Source organism: Argopecten irradians, chromosome 14, assembly GCF_041381155.1.
Source record: "Argopecten irradians isolate NY chromosome 14, Ai_NY, whole genome shotgun sequence".
Taxonomy (NCBI): Eukaryota; Metazoa; Mollusca; class Bivalvia; order Pectinida; family Pectinidae; genus Argopecten; species Argopecten irradians.
The window spans coordinates 30,958,418-30,985,573 of record NC_091147.1 but is presented as its reverse complement, the minus strand read 5'-3'; the positions used below and the strand labels follow the sequence as shown (position 1 = coordinate 30,985,573).

Below are 27,156 nucleotides of genomic sequence, written 5' to 3'. Positions count from 1 at the left end.
AAATGACCACAATAGAATAACAAATACATTACCGGACCAAGTAATCCAATATTAGTAGAGAATGTACGCAGTAAATGAAAACTTTGAATTTTCAGCTCAAAATGGAAGTTGATTACCAAAATTTTTCATATCTTTTTATTTGACCTTAATAACTGTCAGACTGGCATCTGGTATTTTGTAAACCTTTTTGGTATAACAAGAGTATTCTTTTTGCAACCCTCTATATATAGGGCTTTTCGCAAATAGGTGAAAAAACCTATTATATTTATTTCTGTTTTTTTTTTTTTTTTAAATATTCCTCTGCATTCAAAGTTGTAATAAATTAAATATATCTTATAAATGGTAAGAGGTACATCATTGAACGTATCACCATGTTGTATGGCATGCGTTGCAGGTGTGGCAGCAACATTTGGTCAATAATAAAATATGGTTATGACCTCATTTTTGGTTTAAAACTCGTTAAGGACTTGACGAATTTCTTTAAAAATTTTATCTGTTATGTAGAATTAAAAATGGAGCAAGCAATTCAAATAGCGTTTTTCTGTAAAACGTTTAACTTCCAGTTGGAAATAAGGTTCAATGTTCAGAAGTGCAATCATTACAAACTCTTCCTAGAAGGTCCAGAGACCTAATATTAGGTCTATAGTATGCTGACATAGATGCTTACCAAGATTGAAATTAGGATTGACCTTGACCTCTATTCAAGGTCACAGAGTCCAAAAATCCTAAAATCTTCAAATGACTTCTTGTGAGGTTTTGGAAGCCCTAGAAACTCATATTAGGCTTGTAGCATTCTGACCTGTATAGTTACAAAATTTGTTAATATGATATGAATGACATTGACCTTCATTCAAGGTCACATGGACTAAAAGTCCTTATATCTTTAAACTACTTCTTGTCAAGATCTGAAAGGTCAAGAGACCTGATATTTGACCTGTAGTATGCTGAGATAAAAGGCTATCAAGTTAGTTAATATGAATGAATTTCACCAAAACTCCCTGTTAGTGAAAAATTATCCAATGACAATTTCTTGTTTATTTTTTCTAATTGATTAGAGGTCAGATAAATGATTAGGTTTGCTGATGCGAAACTTTTTCGCTATGTTAAGAAACATTTATGAAAAAATTGCTTTAAACATTTTTCTTTAAAAACTACCAATTGTTTTGTCTCAGAAAACAAATTTTTCGTTTTTTATTGCATACAAATCTCTACATATATTGGTTATATGGCCGTATGATATATTTGATCTTTTGATATCTCATTTGTCTAGTTGATTATCTCATTTGTCCAGTTGATTATCTCATTTGTCCAGTTGATTATCTCATTTGTCCAGTTGATTATCTCATTTGTCCAGTTGATTATCTCATTTGTCCAGTTGATAAATGTCCATGTTATAACTGTTTTTCATTCGCTAGTGAAATTCGAGATGGCGGCCATCTTGATGAAATCATAACCAGACGTTCATCCTTTCTAATTCTTATGAATTGCAAACATATTGATTTGTGATCAGGGCAACTGTTAGTTCGGAGGTTTCGAGAATGGTGCATGTCGGACTAAACTCGGTTGGAAAATAATATCATCTAAGATAACTACCAACTCAATGAACCTAATTTTCGCTGTTGTATTTGAAATTGAAGCTCAATACAGTAATTAACTGTCATATTTTAATTAATCTGTCTATTATGATACTTACAGCGTATCACGAAGCCATTTTTAACACGTGTTTCCAATTAGTACACTTTTTATTACGGCATACGTTCACAGAAAGGGACTAGCTCCAAAAGTAACTCGCTAAAGTTAATAATATTACTAGAATTGAATTTGATGTCAGTTTTAACTTGTGTCAATAAATACCTGTTTATTACAGTGACTGTAACGGGTTCCCTTGTACTCCAGAACGATATGATGATAAGTTTAGCGGAACTTTCAGGAAAACTGATCAATTCACCACCTGTGACAACTGACAAGCCGGCAAAGAACATAGGCACTGCAGGTAGTAATATGCATCAAGATATATTCTAACTGCTGAATAATACATTTATAAAAATGATAAATTCCTGTTTGTATAGTGAAATAAAGCATGGGTATGGAAAATGATTTTAGTATTTATATGTTTCGGATCTTTTTCTACCTGTGATCATAACTAATTATATTTGCTGTTATTGATAACTATTTATAGGTACAACGTAAGGTAGGGTAAGATCCTATTAGTCCGAAACAATGACGTTATAAACCTGTAAACAAAGAGTTAAGAAAGCATTTCATAATGAGGCACTCGAAATATAACGATTTAAATGATCCACATGTGACTGTGTCTAATGTCTTCATTGTGTTCATTTCTATTGTCTCCATTGTGTTAATTTCTATTATCTTCATTGTGTTATGTCTATTGTCTCCATTGTGTTAATTTATAATTGTCTTCATTGTGTTAATTTCTTTTGTCTTCATTGTGTTAATTTCTATTGTCTTCACTGTGTTAATTTCTATTGTCTTCATTGTATTAATTTCTATTGTCTCCCTTATGTTAATTTCTATTGTCTCCATTGTGTTAATTTCTATTGTCTTTTATTGTGTTAATTATATTGTCTTCATTGTGTTCATTTCTATTGTCTTCACTGTGTTAATGTCTATTGTCTCCATTTTGTTAATTTCTATTGTCTACATTGTGTTAATTTCTATTGTATTTTATTGTGTTAATTCTATTGTCTTCATTGTGTTAATTGATATTGTCTCCATTGCGTTAATTTTTATTATCTTCATTGTGTTATGTCTATTGTCTTCATTGTGTTAATTTCTATTGTCTTCATTGTGTTAATTTCTATTGTCTTCATTGTGTTTATATATAATGTCTTTATAGTGTTAATTTCTATTGTCTCCATTGTGTTAATTTCTATTGTCTCCATTGTGTTTATATATTATGTCTCCATTGTGTTAATTTCTATTGTCTTCATTGTGTTAATTTCTATTGTCTTCATTGTGTTAATTTCTATTGTCTTCATTGTGTTTATATATAATGTCTTTATAGTGTTAATTTCTATTGTCTCCATTGTGTTAATTTCTATTGTCTCCATTGTGTTAATTTCTATTGTCTCCATTGTGTTTATATATTATGTCTCCATTGTGTTAATTTCTATTGTCTTCATTGTGTTAATTTCTATTGTCTTCATTGTGTTAATTTCTATTGTCTTCATTGTGTTAATTTCTATTGTCTTCATTGTGTTAATTTCTATTGTCTTCATTGTGTTAATTTCTATTGTCTCCATTGTGTTAATTTCTATTGCATCCATTTTGTTAATTTCTATTGTCTTCATTGTGTTAATGTCTATTGTCTCCATTGTGATAATGTCTATTGTCTCCATTGTGTTAATTTCTATTGTCTTCATTGTGTTATGTATATTGTCTTCATTGTGTTAATTTCTATTGTCTTCATTGTGTTAATTTATATTGTCTTCATTGTGTTAATTTCTATTGTCTTTTATTGTGTTAATTCTATTGTCTCCATTGTGTTAATTTCTATTGTATCCATTTTGTTAATTTCTATTGTCTTCATTGTGTTAATATATATTGTCTCCATTGTGTTTATATATAATGTCTTTATAGTGTTAATTTCTATTGTCTCCATTGTGTTAATTTCTATTGTCTCCATTGTGTTTATATATTATGTCTCCATTGTGTTAGTTTCTATTGTCTCCATTGTGTTAGTTTCTGTTGTCTTCATTGTGTTAATTTCTGTTGTCTTAATTGTGTTAATTTCCATTGTTTCCATTGTGTTAATGTCCATTGTCTTCATTGTGTTAATGTCTATTGTCTTCATTATGTAAATTTCTATTGTCTTCATTGTGTTAATTTCTATTGTCTTCATTGTGTTAATTTCTATTGTCTTCATTGTGTTAATATCTATTGTCTTCATTGTGTTAATTTCTATTGTCTCCATTGTGTTAATTTCTATTGTCTTCATTGTGTTAATTTCTATTGTCTTCATTGTGTTAATTTCTATTGTCTCTATTGTGTTAATTTCTATTGTCTTCATTTTGTTAATTTCTATTGTCTCCATTTTGTTAATTTCTATTGTCTCCATTTTGTTAATTTCTATTGTCTTTATTGTGTTAATTTCTATTGTCTTCATTGTGTTAATTTCTATTGTCTTCATTGTGTTAATTTCTATTGTCTTCATTGTGTTAATTTCTATTGTCTCCATTTTGTTAATTTCTATTGTCTTTATTGTGTTAATTTCTATTGTCTTCATTGTGTTAATTTCTATTGTCTTCATTTTGTTAATTTCTATTGTCTTCATTGTGTTAATTTCTATTGTCTTCATTGTGTTAATTTCTATTGTCTTGATAGTGTTAATTTCTATTGTCTTCATTGTGTTAATTTCTATTGTCTTCATTCAGTTAATGTCTATTGTCTTCATTCAGTTTATGTCTATTGTCTTCATTGTGTTAATTTCTATTGTCTTCATTGAGTTAATTTCTATTGTCTTCATTGTGTTAATTTCTATTGTCTTCATTGTGTTAATTTCTATTGTCTTCATTGTGTTAATTTCTATTGTCTTCATTGTGTTAATTTCTATTGTCTTCATTGTGTTAATTTCTATTGTCTTCATTGTGTTAATTTCTATTGTCTTCATTGTGTTAATTTCTATTGTCTTCATTCAGTTAATTTCTATTGTCTTCATTGTGTTAATTTCTATTGTCTTCATTGTGTTAATTTCTATTGTCTTCATTGTGTTAATTTCTATTGTCTTCATTGTGTTAATTTCCATTGTCTATTGTATTTATATATAATGTCTTCATTGTGTTAATTTCTATAGTCTTCATTTAGTTAATGTCTATTGTCTTCATTGAGTTAGTTTCCATTGTCTTCATTGTGTGAATGTCTATTGTCTTCATAGTTTTAATTTCTATTGTCTTCATCGAGTTAGTTTCCATTGTCTTCATTGTTTTAATTTCTATTGTCTTCATTGTGTTAATTTCTAATGTCTTCATTGTGTTAATTTCTATTGTTAATTTCTGTTGTCTTTATTGTGTTAATTTCTATTGTCTTCATTGTGTTAATTTATATTGTCTTCATAGTGACAATGGAAATTAACTGAATGAAGATAATAGAAATTAACACAATGAAGACAATGAAACAATAGAAATTATCAAAATGAAGACAATAGAAATTAACACAATGAAGACAATAGAAGTTAACACAATGAAGACAACAGAAATTAACACAATGAAGACAATGGAAATTAACTGAATGAAGACAATAGACATTAACACAATGAAGACAATAGAAATTAACACTATGAAGACAATAGAAATTAACACAATAAAGACAATAGAAATTAACACAATGGAGACAATAGAAATTAACACAATGAAGACAATAGAAATTAACACAATGAAGACAATAGAAATTAACAAAATGGAGACAATAGAAATTAACAAAATGGAGACAATAGAAATTAAAACTATGAAGACAATAGACATTCACACAATGAAGACAATGGAAACTAACTCAATGAAGACAATAGAAATTAAAACTATGAAGACAATAGACATTAACTAAATGAAGACAATAGAAATTAACACAATGAAGACATTATATATAAACACAATGGAGACAATGGAAATTAACACAATGAAGACAATAGAATATTTCTATTGTCTTCATTTACTTAATGTCTTTTGTCTTCATTGTGTGAATGTCTATTGTCTTCATAGTTTTAATTTCTATTGTCTTCATTGAGTTAGTTTCCATTGTTTTCATTGTGTGAATGTCTATTGTCTTCATAGTTTTAATTTCTATTGTCTTCATGGAGTTAGGTTCCATTGTCTTAATAGTGTTAATTTCTATTGTCTTCATTGTGTTAATTTCTATATTGTCTCCATTTTGTGAATTTCTATTATCTCCATTTTGTTAATTTCTATTGTTTTCATTGTGTTAATTTCTATTGTCTTCATTGTGTTAATTTCTATTGTCTCCATTTTGTTAATTTCTATTGTCTTTATTGTGTTAATTTCTATTGTCTCCATTTTGTTAATTTCTATTGTCTTTATTGTGTTAATTTATATTGTCTTGATAGTGTTAATTTCTATTGTCTTCATTGTGTTAATTTCTATTGTCTTCATTCAGTTAATGTCTATTGTCTTCATTCAGTTTATGTCTATTGTCTTCATTGTGTTAATGTCTATTGTCTTCATTGAGTTAATTTCCATTGTCTTCATTGTGTTAATTTCTATTGTCTTCATTATTGTGTTAACTTCTATTGTCTTCATTGTGTTAATTTCTTTTGTCTTCATTTTGTTAATTTATTAAGTCTTCATAGTGTTAATTTCTATTGTCTTCATTCATTTAATTTCCATTGTTTTCATTGTGTTAACTTCTATTGTCTTCATTGTGTTAACTTCTATTGTCATCATTGTGTTTATTTCTATTGTCTACCTTGTGTTATTTTCTTTTGTCTTCATTTTGTCAATATCTATTGTCTTCATTGAGTTAGTTTCCATTGTCTTCATAGTGTTAATTTCTATTGTCCTCATTGTGTTAATTTCTATTGTCTCCAATGTGTTAATTTCCATTGTCTCCATTGTGTTTAAATATAATGTCTTCATTGTGTTAATTTCTATTGTCTTCATTTAGTTAATGTCTATTGCCTTCATTGTGTGAATGTCTATTGTCTTCATAGTTTTAATTCCTATTGTCTTCATTGAGTTAGTTTCCATTGTCTTCATAGTGTTAATTTCTATTGTCTTCATTGTGTTCATTTCTACTGTCTTCATTCAGTTAATGTCTATTGTCTTCATTCATTTAATTTCTATTGTCTTCATTGTGTTAACTTCTATTGTCTTCATTGTGTTAACTTCTATTGTCATCATTGTGTTTATTTCTATTGTCTACATAGTGTTATTTTCTTTTGTCTTCATTTTGACAATATCTATTGTCTTCATTGAGTTAGTTTCCATTGTCTTCATAGTGTTAATTTCTATTGTCTTCATTGTGTTAATTTCTATTATCTCCATTGTGTTAATTTCCATTATCTCCATTATGTTTATATATAAGGTCGTCATTGTGTTAATTTCTATTGTCTTCATTTAGTTAATATCTATTGTCTTCATTGTGTGAATGTCTATTGTCTTCATAGTTTAATTTCTATTGTCTTCATTGAGTTAGTTTCCATTGTCTTCATTGTGTGAATGTCTATTGTCTTCATAGTTTTAATTTCTATTGTCTTCATTGAGTTAGTTTCTATTGTTTTCATAGTGTTAATTTCTATTGTCTTCATTGTGTTAATTTCTATTGTCTCCGTTGTGTTTATATCTATTGTTTTCATTGTTTTAATTTCTGTTGTCTTCATTGTGTTAATTTCTATTGTCTTCATTGTGTTAATTTCTATTGTCTACATTGTTTTAATATCTATTGTCTTCATTGTGTTAATTTCTATTGTCTTCATTGTGTTAATTTCTATTGTCTTCATTGTGTTAATTTCTATTGTCTTCATTGTGTTAATTTCTATTGTCTTCTTGTGTTAATTTCTATTTCTTCATTTTGTAAATTTCTATTGTCTTCATTGTGTTAATTTCTATTGTCTCATTGTGTTAATTTCTATTGTCTTCATTGAGTTAATTTCATTGTCTTCATGTGTAAATTTCTATTGTCTTCATTATGTTAATTTCTATTGTCTTCATTGTGTTAATTCTATTGTTTTCATTGTTTTAATTTCTTTGTCTTCATTGTGTTAATTTTTATTGTCTTCATTTTGTTAATTTCTATTGTCTTCATTGTGTTAATTTCTATTGTCTTCATTGTGTTAATTTCCATTGTCTTCATTGAGTTAATTTCTATTGTCTTCATTCAGTTAATTTCCATTGTCTTCATTGTGTTAATTTCTATTGTCTTCATTGTGTTAATTTCTATTGTCTTCATTGTGTTAATTTCTATTGTCTTCATTTTTTTAATTTCTATTGTCTTCATTGAGTTAGTTTCTATTGTCTTCATTGTGTTAATTTTCTATTGTCTTCATTGTGTTAATTCTATTGTCTTCATTGTGTTAATTCTATTGTCTTCATTGTGTTAATTTCTATTGTCTTCATTGTTTAATTCTATTGTCTTCATTTGTTAATTTCTATTGTCTTCATTGTTTAATTCTTTGTATTTATATTGTGTTAATTCTATTGTCTGTTGTATTCTATTGTCTTATTGTGTTAATTTCTATTGTCTTCATTGTGTTAATTTCTATTGTCTTCATTGTGTTAATTTCTATTGTCTTCATTGAGTTAATTTCCATTGTCTTCATTGTGTTAATTTCTATTGTCTTCATTGTTTAATTTCTATTGTCTTCATTTTATTTCATTGTTTTCATTGTGTTAATTTCTATTGTCTTCATTGTGTTAATTTCTATTGTCTTCATTGTGTTAATTTCTATTGTCTTCATTGTGTTAATTTCTATTGTCTTCATTGTGTTAATTTCTATTGTCTTCATTGTGTTAATTTCTATTGTCTCCATTGTGTTAATTTCTATTGTCTTTATTGTGTTAATTTCTATTGTCTTCATTGTGTTAATTTCTATTGTCTTCATTGTGTTAATTTCTATTGTCTTCATTTTGTTAATTTCTATTGTCTTCATTGTGTTAATTTCTATTGTCTTCATTGAGTTAATTTCTATTGTCTTCATTGTGTTTAATTTCTATTGTCTTCATTGTGTTTATTTCTATTGTCTTATTGTGTTAATTTCTATTGTCTTCATTGTGTTAATTTCTATTGTCTTCATTGTGTTAATTTCTATTGTCTTCATTTGTTAATTCTATTGTCTTCATTGTGTTAATTTCTATTGTCTTCATTGTGTTAATTTCTATTGTCTTCATTGTGTTAATTTCTATTGTCTTCATTGTGTTAATTTCTATTGTCTCCATTGTGTTAATTTCTATTGTCTTCATTGTGTTAATTTCTATTGTCTTCATTGTGTTAATTTCTATTGTCTTCATTGTGTTAATTTCTATTGTCTCCATTTTGTTAATTTCTATTGTCTTTATTGTGTTAAATTCTATTGTCTTGATAGTGTTAATTTCTATTGTCTTCCTTGTGTTAATTTCTATTGTCTTCATTCAGTTAATGTCTATTGTCTTCATTCAGTTTATGTCTATTGTCTTCATTGTGTTAATATCTATTGTCTTCATTGTTTATGTCTATTGTCTTCATTGTGTTAATGTCTATTGTCTTCATTGAGTGTTAATTTCTATTGTCTTCATTGTGTTAATTTCTATTGTCTTCATTGTGTTAATTCTATTGTCTCCATTTTGTTAATTTCTATTGTCTTCATTGTGTTAATATCTATTGTCTTCATTGTGTTAATTTCTATTGTCTTCATTGTGTTAATTTCTATTGTCTTCATTGTGTTAATTTCTATTGTCTTCATTGTGTTAATTTCTATTGTCTTCATTGTGTTAATTCTATTGTCTTCATTGTGTTAATTTCTATTGTCTTCATTGTGTTTAATTCTATTGTCTTCATTGTGTTAATTTCTATTGTCTTCATTGTGTTAATTTCTATTGTCTTCATTGAGTTAATTTCCATTGTCTTCATTGTGTTAATTTCTATTGTCTTCATTTGTTAATTTCTATTGTCTTTATTGTGTTAATTTCTATTGTCTTCATTGTGTTAATTTCTATTGTCTTCATTGTGTTAATTTCTATTGTCTTCCATTTTCTATTGTCTCATTTCTATTGTCTTTATTGTGTTAATTTCTATTGTCCTCATTGTGTTAATTTCTATTGTCTCCATTTTGTTAATTTCTATTGTCTTTATTGTGTTAAATTCTATTGTCTTGATTGTGTTAATTTCTATTGTCTTTCTTGTGTTAATTTCTATTGTCTTCATTCAGTTAATGTCTATTGTCTTCATTGTGTTAATTTATATTGTCTTCATTGAGTTTATTTATATTGTCTTCATTGTGTTAATTTCTTTTGTCTTCATTGAGTTATTTCCATTGTCTTCATTGAGTTAATTTCTATTGTCTTCATTCAGTTAATGTCTATTGTCTTCATTCATTTAATTTCCATTGTTTTCATTGTGTTAACTTCTATTGTCTTCATTGTGTTAACTTCTATTGTCATCATTGTGTTTATTTCTATTGTCTACCTTGTGTTATTTTCTTTTGTCTTCATTTTGTCAATATCTTTTGTCTTCATTGAGTTAATTTCCATTGTGTTCATTGTGTTAATTTCCATTGTCTTCATTGTGTTAATTCTATTGTCTTCGTTGTGTTAATTTCTATTGTCTTCATTGAGTTAATTTCCATTGTCTTCATTGTGTTTATTTTTATTGTCTTCATTGTGTTAATTCTATTGTCTTTATTGTGTTAATTTCTAATGTCTTCATTGTGTTAATTTCTATTGTCTTCATTGTGTTAATTTCTATTGTCTCCATTTTGTTAATATCTATTGTCTTTATTGTGTTAATTTATATTGTCTCCATTTTGTTAATTTCTATTGTCTTTATTGTGTTAATTTCTAATGTCTTCATTGTGTTAATTTCTATTGTCTTCATTGTGTTAATTTCTATTGTCTCCATTTTGTTAATTTTGATTGTCTCCATTTCGTTAATTTCTATTGTCTTCATTGTGTTAATTTCTATTGTCTCCATTTTTTTAATTTTTCTATTGTCTTTATTGTGTTAAATTCTATTGTCTTGATAGTGTTAATTTCTGTTTTCTTCCTTGTGTTAATTTCTATTGTCTTCATTCAGTTAATGTCTATTGTCTTTATTCAGTTTATGTCTATTGTCTTCATTGTGTTAATGTCTATAATCTTCATTCAGTTTATGTCTATTGTCTTCATTGTGTTAATGTCTATTGTCCTCGTTGTGTTAATATCTATTGTCTCCATTGTGTTAATATCTATTGTCTTCATGTGTTAATTTCTATTGTCTTCATTGTGTTAATTTCTATTGTCTTCATTGTTTTAATATCTATTGTCTCCATTTTGTTAATTTCTATTGTTTTTATTGTGTTAAATTCTATTGTCTTGATAGTGTTAATTTCTATTGTCTTCATTCAGTTAATGTCTATTGTCTTTATTCAGTTTATGTCTATTGTTTTCATTGTGTTAATGTCTATTATCTTCATTCAGTTTATGTCTATTGTCTTCATTGTGTTAATGTCTATTGTCTTCGTTGTGTTAATATCTATTGTCTCCATTGTGTTAATATCTATTGTCTTCATGTGTTAATTTCTATTGTCTTCATTGTGTTAATTTCTATTGTCTTCATTGTGTTAATATCTATTGTCTCCATTGTGTTAATATCTATTGTTTTCATTGTTTTCTTTTCTGTTGTCTTCATTGTGTTAATTTCTATTGTCTTCATTGAGTTAATTTCCATTGTCTCCATTGTGTTAATGTCTATTGTCTTCATTGTGTTATGTCTATTTCTCATTGTGTTAATGTTCTTCTATTGTCTTCATTGTGTTAATTTCATTGTCCATTGTGTTAATTTCTATTGTCTTCATTGTGTTAATTTCTATTGTCTTCATTGTGTTAATTTCTATTGTCTTCATTGTGTTAATTTTATTGTCTCATTGTGTTAATTTCTATTGTCTTCATTCAGTTAATTTTTATTGTCTTCATTGTGTTAATTTCTATTGTCTTCATTGAGTTAATTTCTATTGTCTTCATTGTGTTAATGTCTATTGTCTTCATGTACCACCATGTCGTAACAGCGCTCTGCCACCATAATAACATGTACCACCATGTCGATACAGCGCTCTGCCACCGTAATAACATGTACCACCATGTCGATACAGCGCTCTGCCACCATAATAACATGTACCACCATGTCGATACAGCGCTCTGCCACCGTAATAACATGTACCACCATGTCGATACAGCGCTCTTGCCACCGTAATAACATGTAAACCCATGTCGATACAGCGCTCTGCCACCATAATAATAAACATGTACTCCCATGTCGATACAGCGCTCTGTCACCGTAATAACATGTACCACCATGTCGATACAGCGCTCTTTGCCACCATAATAACATGTACCACCATGTCGATACAGTGCTCTGCCACCGTAATAACATGTACAATCATGTAGATACAGCGCTCTGTCCACCGTAATAACATGTACACCATGTCGATACAGCGCTCTGCCACCGTAATAACATGTACCACCATGTCGATACAGCGCTCTGCCACCGTAATTAAACATGTACCACCCATGTCGATACATCGCTCTGTCACCATAATAACATGTACCACCATGTCGGTATAAGCGCTCTGTCACCATAATAACATGTACCACCATGTCGTTACAGCGCTCTGCCACCGTAATAACATGTACCACCATGTCGATACATCGCTCTGTCACCATAATAACATGTACCACCATGTCGGTACAGCGCTCTGCCACCGAAATAACATGTACCTCCATGTCGATACAGCGCTCTGCCACCATAATAACATGTACCACCATGTCGATACAGCGCTCTGCCACCATAATAACATGTACCACCATGTCGATACAGCGCTCTGCCACCATAATAACATGTACCACCATGTCGATACAGCGCTCTGCCACCATAATAACATGTACCACCATGTCGATACAGCGCTCTGCCACCGTAATAACATGTAACCCCATGTCGATACAGCGCTCTGCCACCATAATAACATGTACCACCATGTCGATACAGCGCTCTGCCACCGTAATAACATGTACCACCATGTCGATACAGCGCTCTGCCACCGTAATAACATGTACCACCATGTCGATACAGCGCTCTGCCACCGTAATAACATGTACCACCATGTCGGTACAGCGCTCTGCCACAGTAATAACATGTACCACCATGTCGATACAGCGCTCTGCCACCATAATAACATGTACCACCATGTCGATACAGCGCTCTGTCACCATAATAACATGTACCACCATGTCGATACAGCGCTCTGCCACCGTAATAACATGTACCACCATGTCGATACAGCGCTCTGTCACCATAATAACATGTACCACCATGTCGATACAGCGCTCTGCCACCGTAATAACATGTACCACCATGTCGATACAGCGCTCTGTCACCATAATAACATGTACCACCATGTCGATACAGCGCTCTGCCACCGTAATAACATGTACCACCATGTCGATACAGCGCTCTGTCACCGTAATAACATGTAACCCCATGTCGATACTGCGCTCTGCCACCGTAATAACATGTACCACCATGTCGATACAGCGCTCTGTCACCATAATAACATGTACCACCATGTCGATACAGCGCTCTGCCACCATAATAACATGTACCACCATGTCGATACAGCGCTCTGCCACCATAATAACATGTACCACCATGTCGGTACAGCGCTCTGTCACCGTAATAACATGTAACCCCATGTCGATACAGCGCTCTGCCACCGTAATAACATGTACCACCATGTCGATACAGCGCTCTGCCACCGTAATAACATGTACCACCATGTCGATACAGCGCTCTGCCACCGTAATAACATGTACCACCATGTCGATACAGCGCTCTGTCACCATAATAACATGTACCACCATGTCGTACAGCGCTCTGTCACCATAATAACATGTACCACCATGTCGTTACAGCGCTCTGCCACCGTAATAACATGTACCACCATGTCGATACAGCGCTTGCCACCATAATAACATGTACCACATGTCGATACAGCGCTCTGCCACCGTAATAACATGTACCACCATGTCGATACAGCGCTTTGCCACCGTAATAACATGTAACACCATGTCGATACATCGCTCTGTAACCATAATAACATGTACCACCATGTCGGTACAGCGCTCTGCCACCGTAATAACATGTAACCCCATGTCGATACATCGCTCTGTAACCATAATAACATGTACCACCATGTCGGTACAGCGCTCTGTCACCGTAATAACATGTACCACCATGTCGATACAGCGCTCTGCCACCGTAATAACATGTAACCCCATGTCGATACAGCGCTCTGTCACCGTAATAACATGTACCACCATGTCGATACAGCGCTCTGCCACCGTAATAACATGTACCACCATGTCGATACAGCGCTCTGCCACCGTAATAACATGTACCACCATGTCGATACAGCGCTATGCCACCGTAATAACATGTAACCCCCATGTCGATACAGCGCTCTGTCACCATAATAACATGTACCACCATGTCGATACAGAGCTCTGCCACCGTAATAACATGTACCACCATGTCGATACAGCGCTCTGCCACCGTAATAACATGTACCACCATGTCGATACAGCGCTCTGCCACTATAATAACATGTACCACCATGTCGATACAGCGCTCTGCCACCGTAATAACATGTACCACCATGTCGATACAGCGCTCTGCCACCTAATAACATGTACCACCATGTCGATACAGCGCTCTGCCACCATAATAACATGTACCACCATGTCGATACAGTGCTCTGTCACCGTAATAACATGTACCACCATGTCGATACAGCGCTCTTGCCACCGTAATAACATGTACCACCATGTCGATACAGCGCTCTGTCACCGTAATAACATGTACCACCATGTCGATACAGCGCTCTGTCACCTTACTAACATGTACCACAATGTCGATACAGCGCTCTGCCACAGTAATAACATGTACCACCATGTCGATACAGTGCTCTGTCACCGTAATAACATGTAACACCATGTCGATACAGCGCTCTGCCACCATAATAACATGTACCACCATGTCGATACAGCGCTCTGCCACCGTAATAACATGTACCACCATGTCGATACAGCGCTCTGCCACCGTAATAACATGTACCACCATGTCGATACAGCGCTCTGCCACCGTAATAACATGTACCACCATGTCGATACAGCGCTCTGTCACCGTAATAACATGTACCACCATGTCGATACAGCGCTCTGCCACCGTAATAACATGTACCACCATGTCGATACAGCGCTCTGTCACCATAATAACATGTACCACCATGTCGATACAGCGCTCTGCCACCGTAATAACATGTACCACCATGTCGATACAGCGCTCTGCCACCGTAATAACATGTACCACCATGTCGATACAGCGCTCTGTCACCGTAATAACATGTATCACCATGTCGATACAGCGCTCTGCCACCGTAATAACATGTACCACCATGTCGATACAGCGCTCTGCCACCATAATAACATGTACCACCATGTCGATACAGCGCTCTGTCACCATAATAACATGTACCACCATGTCGATACAGCGCTCTGCCACCGTAATAACATGTACCACCATGTCGATACAGCGCTCTGCCACCATAATAACATGTACCACCATGTCGATACAGCGCTCTGCCACCGTAATAACATGTACCACCATGTCGATACAGCGCTCTGCCACCGTAATAACATGTACCACCATGTCGATACAGCGCTCTGCCACCGTAATAACATGTACCACCATGTCGATACAGCGCTCTGTCACCAATAACATGTACCACCATGTCGATACAGCGCTCTGCCACCGTAATAACATGTAACCACCATGTCGATACATCGCTCTGTCACCATAATAACATGTACCACCATGTCGATACAGCGCTCTGCCACCATAATAACATGTACCACCATGTCGATACAGCGCTCTGCCACCATAATAACATGTACCACCATGTCGGTACAGCGCTCTGTTCACCGTAATAACATGTACCACCATGTCGATACAGCGCTCTGTAACCATAATAACATGTACCACCATGTCGATACAGCGCTCTGCCACCATAATAACATGTACCACCATGTCGATACAGCGCTCTGCCACCGTAATAACATGTAACCCCATGTCGATACATCGCTCTGTCACCATAATAACATGTACCACCATGTCGGTACAGCGCTCTGTCACCGTAATAACATGTACCACCATGTCGATACAGCGCTCTGCCACCATAATAACATGTACCACCATGTCGATACAGCGCTCTGCCACCGTAATAACATGTACCACCATGTCGATACAGCGCTCTGTCACCGTAATAACATGTACCACCATGTCGATACAGCGCTCTGCCACCGTAATAACATGTACCACCATGTCGATACAGCGCTCTGCCACCGTAATAACATGTAACCCCCCATGTCGATACATCGCTCTGCAACCGTAATAACATGTACCACCATGTCGATACAGCGCTTTGTGCCACCGTAATAACATGTACCACCATGTCGATACAGCGCTCTGCCACCGTAATAACATGTACCACCATGTCGATACAGCGCTCTGCCACCGTAATAACATGTACCACCATGTCGATACAGCGCTCTGCCACCATAATAACATGTACCACCATGTCGATACAGCGCTCTGCCACCGTAATAACATGTACCACCATGTCGATACAGCGCTCTGCCACCATAATAACATGTACCACCATGTCGATACAGCGCTCTGTCACCGTAATAACATGTACCACCATGTCGATACAGCGCTCTGCCACCGTAATAACATGTAACCCCATGTCGATACATCGCTCTGTCACCATAATAACATGTACCACCATGTCGGTACAGCGCTCTGCCACCGTAATAACATGTACCACCATGTCGATACAGCGCTCTGCCACCGTAATAACATGTACCACCATGTCGATACAGCGCTCTGCCACCATAATAACATGTACCACCATGTCGGTACAGCGCTCTGCCACCATAATAACATGTACCAGCATGTCGGTACAGCGCTCTGCCACCGTAATAACATGTACCACCATGTCGATACAGCGCTCTGCCACCGTAATAACATGTACCACCATGTCGATACAGCGCTCTGCCACCATAATAACATGTACCACCATGTCGGTACAGCGCTCTGTCACCGTAATAACATGTACCACCATGTCGATACAGCGCTCTGCCACCGTAATAACATGTACCACCATGTCGATACAGCGCTCTGTCCACCATAATAACATGTACCACCATGTCGATACAGCGCTCTGTCACCGTAATAACATGTACCACCATGTCGATACAGCGCTCTGCCACCATAATAACATGTACCACCATGTCGATACAGCGCTCTGCCACCGTAATAACATGTACCACCATGTCGATACAGCGCTCTGCCACCATAATAACATGTACCACCATGTCGATACAGCGCTCTGTCACCATAATAACATGTACCACCATGTCGATACAGCGCTCTGCCACCGTAATAACATGTACCACCATGTCGATACAGCGCTCTGTCACCATAATAACATGTACCACCATGTCGATACAGCGCTCTGCCACCGTAATAACATGTACCACCATGTCGATACAGCGCTCTGTCCACCATAATAACATGTACCACCATGTCGATACAGCGCTCTGCCACCATAATAACATGTACCACCATGTCGATACAGCGCTCTGTCACCGTAATAACATGTACCACCATGTCGATACAGCGCTCTGTCACCGTAATAACATGTACCACCATGTCGATACAGCGCTCTGCCACCGTAATAACATGTACCCCATGTCGATACAGCGCTCTGCCACCGTAATAACATGTACCCCCATGTCGATACAGCGCTCTGCCACAGTAATAACATGTACCACCATGTCGATACAGCGCTCTGCCACCGTAATAACATGTAACACCATGTCGATACAGCGCTCTGCCACCGTAATAACATGTACCACCATGTCGATACAGCGCTCTGCCACCGTAATAACATGTACCACCATGTCGATACAGCGCTCTGCCACCGTAATAACATGTACCACCATGTCGATACAGCGCTCTGCCACCGTAATAACATGTACCACCATGTCGATACAGCGCTCTGCCACCGTAATAACATGTACCACCATGTCGATACAGCGCTCTGTCACCGTAATAACATGTACCACCATGTCGATACAGCGCTCTGCCACCATAATAACATGTACCACCATGTCGATACAGCGCTCTGTCACCATAATAACATGTACCACCATGTCGGTACAGCGCTCTGTCACCATAATAACATGTACCACCATGTCGATACAGCGCTCTGCCACCGTAATAACATGTACCACCATGTCGATACAGCGCTCTGCCACCATAATAACATGTACCACCATGTCGGTACAGCGCTCTGCCACCGTAATAACATGTACCACCATGTCGATACAGCGCTCTGCCACCGTAATAACATGTAACACCATGTCGATACATCGCTCTGTAACCATAATAACATGTACCACCATGTCGATACAGCGCTCTGCCACCGTAATAACATGTACCCCCATGTCGATACAGCGCTCTGTCACCATAATAACATGTACCACCATGTCGATACAGCGCTCTGCCACCGTAATAACATGTACCACCATGTCGATACAGCGCTCTGCCACCGTAATAACATGTAACCCCATGTCGATACAGCGCTCTGTCACACCGTAATAACATGTACCACCATGTCGATACAGCGCTCTGCCACCGTAATAACATGTACCACCATGTCGATACAGCGCTCTGTCACCATAATAACATGTACCACCATGTCGATACAGCGCTCTGTCACCGTAATAACATGTACCACCATGTCGATACAGCGCTCTGTCACCATAATAACATGTATACCCATGTCGATACAGAGCTCTGTCACCGTAATAACATGTACCACCATGTCGATACAGCGCTCTGTCACCACAGTAATAACATGTACCACCAAGTCGATACAGCGCTCTGCCACCGTAATAACATGTACCACCATGTCGATACAGCGCTCTGCCACCATAATAACATGTACCACCATGTCGATACAGCGCTCTGCCACCGTAATAACATGTACCACCATGTCGATACAGCGCTCTGCCACCGTAATAACATGTACCACCATGTCGATACAGCGCTCTGCCACCATAATAACATGTACCACCATGTCGATACAGCGCTCTGCCACCGTAATAACATGTAACCACCATGTCGATACAGCGCTCTGCCACCATAATAACATGTACCACCATGTCGATACAGCGCTCTGCCACCGTAATAACATGTACCACCATGTCGATACAGCGCTCTGCCACCGTAATAACATGTACCACCATGTCGATACAGTGCTCTGTCACCATAATAACATGTACCACCATGTCGATACAGCGCTCTGCCACCGTAATAACATGTACCACCATGTCGATACAGCGCTCTGCCACCATAATAACATGTACCACCATGTCGATACAGCGCTCTGCCACCGTAATAACATGTACCACCATGTCGATACAGCGCTCTGTCACCATAATAACATGTACCACCATGTCGGTACAGCGCTCTGTCACCGTAATAACATGTACCACCATGTCGATACAGCGCTCTGCCACCGTAATAACATGTACCACCATGTCGATACAGCGCTCTGCCACCGTAATAACATGTACCACCATGTCGATACAGCGCTCTGCCACCGTAATAACATGTACCCCATGTCGATACAGCGCTCTGCCACCATAATAACATGTACCACCATGTCGATACAGCGCTCTGCCACCGTAATAACATGTACCACCATGTCGATACAGCGCTCTGTCACCGTAATAACATGTACCACCATGTCGATACAGCGCTCTGCCACCGTAATAACATGTACCACCATGTCGATACAGCGCTCTGCCACCGTAATAACATGTACCACCATGTCGATACAGCGCTCTGTCACCGTAATAACATGTACCACCATGTCGATACAGCGCTCTGCCACCGTAATAACATGTAACCCCCATGTCGATACAGCGCTCTGTCACCATAATAACATGTACCACCATGTCGATACAGCGCTCTGTCACCGTAATAACATGTACCACCATGTCGATACAGCGCTCTGCCACCGTAATAACATGTAACCCCATGTCGATACATCGCTCTGTCACCATAATAACATGTACCACCATGTCGATACAGCGCTCTGCCACCGTAATAACATGTACCACCATGTCGATACAGCGCTCTGCCACCGTAATAACATGTACCACCATGTCGATACAGCGCTCTGCCACCGTAATAACATGTACCACCATGTCGATACAGCGCTCTGCCACCATAATAACATGTACCACCATGTCGATACAGCGCTCTGCCACCGTAATAACATGTACCACCATGTCGATACAGCGCTCTGCCACCGTAATAACATGTACCCCCATGTCGATACAGCGCTCTGTCACCATAATAACATGTACCACCATGTCGATACAGCGCTCTGTCACCGTAATAACATGTACCACCATGTCGATACAGCGCTCTGCCATAGTAATAACATGTACCACCATGTCGATACAGTGCTCTGTCACCATAATAACATGTACCACCATGTCGGTACAGCGCTCTGTCACCGTAATAACATGTACCACCATGTCGATACAGCGCTCTGCCACCGTAATAACATGTACCACCATGTCGATACAGCGCTCTGCCACCGTAATAACATGTACCACCATGTCGATACAGCGCTCTGTCACCGTAATAACATGTACCACCATGTCGATACAGCGCTCTGTCACCATAATAACATGTACCACCATGTCGATACAGCGCTCTGCCACCTCATAATAACATGTACCACCATGTCGATACAGCGCTCTGCCACCATAATAACATGTACCACCATGTCGATACAGCGCTCTGCCACCGTAATAACATGTACCACCATGTCGATACAGCGCTCTGCCACCGTAATAACATGTAACCCCCATGTCGATACAGCGCTCTGTCACCATAATAACATGTACCACCATGTCGATACAGCGCTCTGCCACCGTAATAACATGTACCACCATGTCGATACAGCGCTCTGTCACCGTAATAACATGTACCACCATGTCGATACAGCGCTCTGCCACCGTAATAACATGTAACCCCCATGTCAACACAGCGCTCTGTCACCATAATAACATGTATCACCATGTCGATACAGAGCTCTGTCGCCGTAATAACATTTACCACCATGTCGGTACAGCGCTCTGCCACAGTAATAACATGTACCCCCGTGTCGATACAGCGCTCTGCCACCGTAATAACATGTACCACCATGTCGATACAAAGCTGTGCCCCCGTAATAACATGTACCACCATGTCGATACAGCGCTCTGCCACCGTAATAACATGTACCACCATGTCGATACAGCGCTGTGCCACCGTAATAACATGTACCACCATGTCGATACAGCGCTCTGCCACCGTAATAACATGTACCACCATGTCGATACAGCGCTCTGTCACCATAATAACATGTACCACCATGTCGGTACAGCGCTCTGCCACAGTAATAACATATACCACCATGTCGATACAGCGCTCCGTAACATACATATGCCACCGTAATAACATAGAACCCTATGTCGATACATCGCTCTGTCACCATAATAACATGTACCACCAAGTCGATACAGCGCTCTGTCACCATAATAACATGTACCACCATGTCGTTACAGCGCTATGCCACCGTAATAACATGTATCACCATGTCGATACAGCGCTCTGCCACCGTAATAACATGTAACCCCCCATGTCAACACAGCGCTCTGTCACCATAATAACATGTACCACCCATGTCGATACAGCGCTCTGTCACCATAATAACATGTACCACCATGTCGATACAGCGCTCTGCCACAGTAATAACATGTACCACCATGTCGATACAGCGCTCTGCCACCGTAATAACATGTACCACCATGTCGATACAGCGCTCTGCCACCGTAATAACATGTACCACCATGTCGATACAGCGCTCTGCCACCGTAATAACATGTAACCCCCCATGTCGACACAGCGCTCTGTCACCATAATAACATGTACCACCATGTCGATACAGCGCTCTGCCACCGTAATAACATGTACCACCATGTCGATACAGCGCTTTGCCACCGTAATAACATGTACCACCATGTCGATACAGCGCTCTGCCACCGTAATAACATGTACCACCATGTCGATACAGCGCTCTGTCACCATAATAACATGTACCACCATGTCGATACAGCGCTCTGCCACCGTAATAACATGTAACCCCATGTCGATACATCGCTCTGTCACCATAATAACATGTACCACCATGTCGGTACAGCGCTCTGTCACCGTAATAACATGTACCACCATGTCGATACAGCGCTCTGCCACCGTAATAACATGTAACACCATGTCGATACAGCGCTCTGCCACCATAATAACATGTACCACCATGTCGATACAGCGCTCTGCCACCGTAATAACATGTACCACCATGTCGATACAGCGCTCTGCCACCGTAATAACATGTACCACCATGTCGATACAGCGCTCTGCCACCGTAATAACATGTAACCCCATGTCGATACAGCGCTCTGTCACCATAATAACATGTACCACCATGTCGATACAGCGCTCTGCCACCGTAATAACATGTACCACCATGTCGATACAGCGCTTTGCCACCGTAATAACATGTACCACCATGTCGATACAGCGCTCTGTCACCGTAATAACATGTACCACCATGTCGATACAGTGCTCTGCCACCGTAATAACATGTACCATCATGTCGATACAGCGCTCTGCCACCATACTAACATGTACCACCATGTCGATACAGCGCTCTGCCACCGTAATAACATGTAACCCCATGTCGATACAGCGCTCTGTCACCATAATAACATGTACCACCATGTCGATACAGCGCTCTACCACCGTAATAACATGTAACCCCATGTCGATACAGCGTTCTGCCACCATAATAATATGCACTCCCAAATCGATACAGCGCTCTGCCACCGTAATAACATGTACCACCATGTCGATACAGCGCTCTGTCACCGTAATAACATGTACCGCCATGTCGATACAGCGCTCTGCCACCGTAATAACATGTAACCCCCCATGTCGATACAGCGCTCTGCCACCATAATAACATGTACCACCATGTCGATACAGCGCTCTGCCACCGTAATAACATGTACCACCATGTCGATACAGCGCTCTGCCACCGTAATAACATGTACCACCATGTCGATACAGCGCTCTGCCACCGTAATAACATGTACCACCATGTCGATACAGCGCTCTGCCACCGTAATAACATGTAACCCCATGTCGATACATCGCTCTGTCACCATAATAACATGTACCACCATGTCGGTACAGCGCTCTGCCACCGTAATAACATGTACCACCATGTCGATACAGCGCTCTGCCACCGTAATAACATGTAACCCCATGTCGATACATCGCTCTGCCACCGTAATAACATGTACCACCATGTCGATACAGCGCTCTGCCACCATAATAACATGTACCACCATGTCGATACAGCGCTCTGTCACCGTAATAACATGTACCACCATGTCGATACAGCGCTCTGCCATCGTAATAACATGTAACCCCATGTCGATACAGCGCTCTGCCACCATAATAACATGTACCACCATGTCGATACAGCGCTCTGTCACCGTAATAACATGTACCATCATGTCGATACAGCGCTCTGCCGAAGTAATAACATGTACCATCATGTCGATACAGCGCTCTGCCACCGTAATAACATGTACCACCATGTCGATACAGCGCTCTGCCATTGTAATAACATGTACCACCATGTCGATACAGCGCTCTGTCACCGTAATAACATGTACCACCATGTCGATACAGCGCTCTGCCACCGTAATAACATGTAACCCCATGTCGATACAGCGTTCTGACACCATAATAATATGTACTCCCATGTCGATACAGCGCTCTGCCACCGTAATAACATGTACCACCATGTCGATACAGCGCTCTGTCACCGTAATAACATGTACCGCCATGTCGATACAGCGCTCTGCCATCGTAATAGCATGTAACCCCCATGTCGACACGGCGCTCTACCACTGTAATAACATGTACCATTATGTCGATACAGCGCTCTGCCACCGTAATAAAATGTACCCCCATGTCGATACAGCGTTCTGCTACCGTAATAACATGTACCACCATGTCGATACAGCGCTCTGCCACCGTAATAACATGTACCACCATGTCGATACAGCGCTCTGCCACCGTAATAACATGTACCACCATGTCGATACAGCGCTCTGCCACCATAATAACATGTACCACCATGTCGATACAGCGCTCTGCCACCATAATAACATGTACCACCATGTCGATACAGCGCTCTGCCACCGTAATAACATGTACCACCATGTCGATACAGCGCTCTGTCACCATAATAACATGTACCACCATGTCGATACAGCGCTCTGCCACCGTAATAACATGTACCACCATGTCGATACAGCGCTCTGTCACCGTAATAACATGTACCACCATGTCGATACAGCGCTCTGCCACCATAATAACATGTACCACCATGTCGGTACACAGCGCTCTGCCACCATAATAACATGTACCACCATGTCGATACATCGCTCTGTCACCATAATAACATGTACCACCATGTCGGTACAGCGCTCTGTCACCATAATAACATGTACCACCATGTCGATACAGCGCTCTGTCACCATAATAACATGTACCACCATGTCGATACAGCGCTCTGTCACCATAATAACATGTACCACCATGTCGATACAGCGCTCTGTCACCATAATAACATGTACCACCATGTCGATACAGCGCTCTGTCACCATAATAACATGTACCACCATGTCGGTACAGCGCTCTGTCACCGTAATAACATGTACCACCATGTCGATACAGCGCTCTGCCACCGTAATAACATGTACCACCATGTCGATACAGCGCTCTGTCACCATAATAACATGTACCACCATGTCGGTACAGCGCTCTGTCACCATAATAACATGTACCACCATGTCGGTACAGCGCTCTGTCACCGTAATAACATGTACCACCATGTCGATACAGCGCTTTGCCACCGTAATAACATGTACCACCATGTCGATACAGCGCTCTGCCACCGTAATAACATGTAACCCAATGTCGATACAGCGCTCTGTCACCGTAATAACATGTACCATCATGTCGATACAGCGCTCTGCCACCGTAATAACATGTACCACCATGTCGATACAGCGCTCTGCCACCTTAATAACATGTACCACCATGTAGATACAGCGCTCTGCCACCGTAATAACATGTAACCCCATGTCGATACAGTGCTCTGCCACCATAATAACATGTATCACCATGTCGATACAGAGCTCTGTCGCCGTAATAACATTTACCACCATGTCGATACAGCGCTCTGCCACAGTAATAACACGTACCCCCGTGCCGATACAGCGCTCTGCCACCGTAATAACATGTACGACCATGTCGGTACAGCGCTCTGCCACAGTAATAACATGAACCCCCGTGTCGATACAGCGCTCTGAAACCGTAATAACATGTACCACCATGTCGATAGAGATGTGCCACCGTAATAACATGTACCACCATGTCGATACAGCGCTCTGCCACCATAATAACATGTACCACCATGTCGATACAGCGCTCTGCCACCGTAATAACATGTACCACCATGTCGATACAGCGCTCTGCCACCGTAATAACATGTACCACCATGTCGATACAGCGCTCTGCCACCGTAATAACATTTACCACCATGTCGATATAGTGCTCTGCACCATAATAACATATACCACCATGTCGATACAGCGCTCTGTCACCATAATAACATGTACCACCATGTCGATACAGCGCTCTGTCACCATAATAACATGTACCACCATGTCGATACAGCGCTCTGCCACCATAATAACATGTACCACCATGTCGATACAGCGCTATGCCACCGTAATAACATGTAACCCCATGTCGATACATCGCTCTGTCACCATAATAACATGTACCACCATGTCGGTACAGCGCTCTGTCACCATAATAACATGTACCACCATGTCGTTACAGCGCTCTGCCACCGTAATAACATGTACCACCATGTCGATACAGCGCTTTGCCACCGTAATAACATGTACCACCATGTCGATACAGCGCTCTGCCACCGTAATAACATGTACCACCATGTCGATACAGCGCTCTGCCACCGTAATAACATGTACCCCCATGTCGATACAGCGCTCTGTCACCGTAATAACATGTACCACCATGTCGATACAGCGCTCTGCCACCGTAATAACATGTACCACCATGTCGATACAGCGCTCTGCCACCGTAATAACATGTACCACCATGTCGATACAGCGCTCTGCCACCGTAATAACATGTAACCCCATGTCGATACATCGCTCTGTCACCATAATAACATGTACCACCATGTCGATACAGCGCTCTGTCACCGTAATAAACATGTAACCCAATGTCGATACAGCGCTCTGCCACCATAATAACATGTACCACCATGTCGATACAGCGCTCTGTCACCGTAATAACATGTACCACCATGTCGATACAGCGCTCTGCCACCGTAATAACATGTAACCCCATGTCGATACAGCGCTCTGCCACCATAATAACATGTACCACCATGTCGATACAGCGCTCTGCCACCGTAATAACATGTACCACCATGTCGATACAGCGCTCTGCCACCGTAATAACATGTACCGCCATGTCGATACAGCGCTCTGCCATCGTAATAACATGTAACCCCCCATGTCGACACAGCGCTCTGTCACCATAATAACATGTATCACCATGTCGATACAGCGCTTTGCCACCGTAATAACATGTACCACCATGTCGATACAGCGCTCTGCCACCGTAATAACATGTACCACCATGTCGATACAGCGCTCTGTCACCGTACTAACATGTACCATCATGTCGAAACAGCGCTCTGCCATCGTAATAACATGTACCATCATGTCGATACAGCGATCTGCCATTGTAATAACATGTACCACCATGTCGATACAGCGCTCTGTCACCGTAATAACATGTACCACCATGTCGGTACATCGCTCTGTCACCGTAATAACATGTACCACCATGTCGATACAGCGCTCTGTCACCGTAATAACATGTACCACCATGTCGATACAGCGCTCTGCCACCATAATAACATGTACCATCATGTCGATACAGCGATCTGCCATTGTAATAACATGTACTCCCATGTCGATACAGCACTCTGTCACCGTAATAACATGTACCACCATGTCGATACAGCGCTCTGCCACCGTAATAACATGTAACCCCCCATGTCAACACAGCGCTCTGTCACCACTGTAATGACATGTACCA

The 27,156-nt window shown here is 38.9% G+C and overlaps 1 protein-coding gene across 1 annotated transcript; it reads right to left on the bottom strand.

The window, feature by feature from the left end:
• Positions 1-2,207: 2,207 nt before the first annotated feature.
• LOC138307158 (uncharacterized) lies at positions 2,208-27,008 on the bottom strand. The gene is made up of 3 exons (XM_069247788.1): positions 26,561-27,008; positions 25,176-25,321; positions 2,208-2,234 (listed from the first exon to the last, which is right to left on the bottom strand). The coding sequence occupies exons 1-3, from the start codon at positions 27,006-27,008 to the stop codon at positions 2,208-2,210; spliced, it is 621 nt and encodes a 206-aa protein (XP_069103889.1).
• Positions 27,009-27,156: the final 148 nt, after the last annotated feature.

What these genes read in the sequence shown, in the direction of transcription:
- LOC138307158 (XM_069247788.1), bottom strand. Translation starts at nt 27,008, where the DNA reads ATGGCAGATCGCTGTATCGACATGATGGTACATGTTATTATGGTGGCA. An exon ending in GCGCTGTGTCGACATGGGGG is followed by an intron (nt 25,322 to 26,560) that starts GTTACATGTTAT and finishes TTACGGTTTCAG; the next exon opens with AGCGCTGTATCGACACGGGG. An exon ending in AGCGCTGTATCGACATGGTG is followed by an intron (nt 2,235 to 25,175) that starts GTAAATGTTATT and finishes CTTTGTTTACAG; the next exon opens with GTTTATAACGTCATTGTTTC.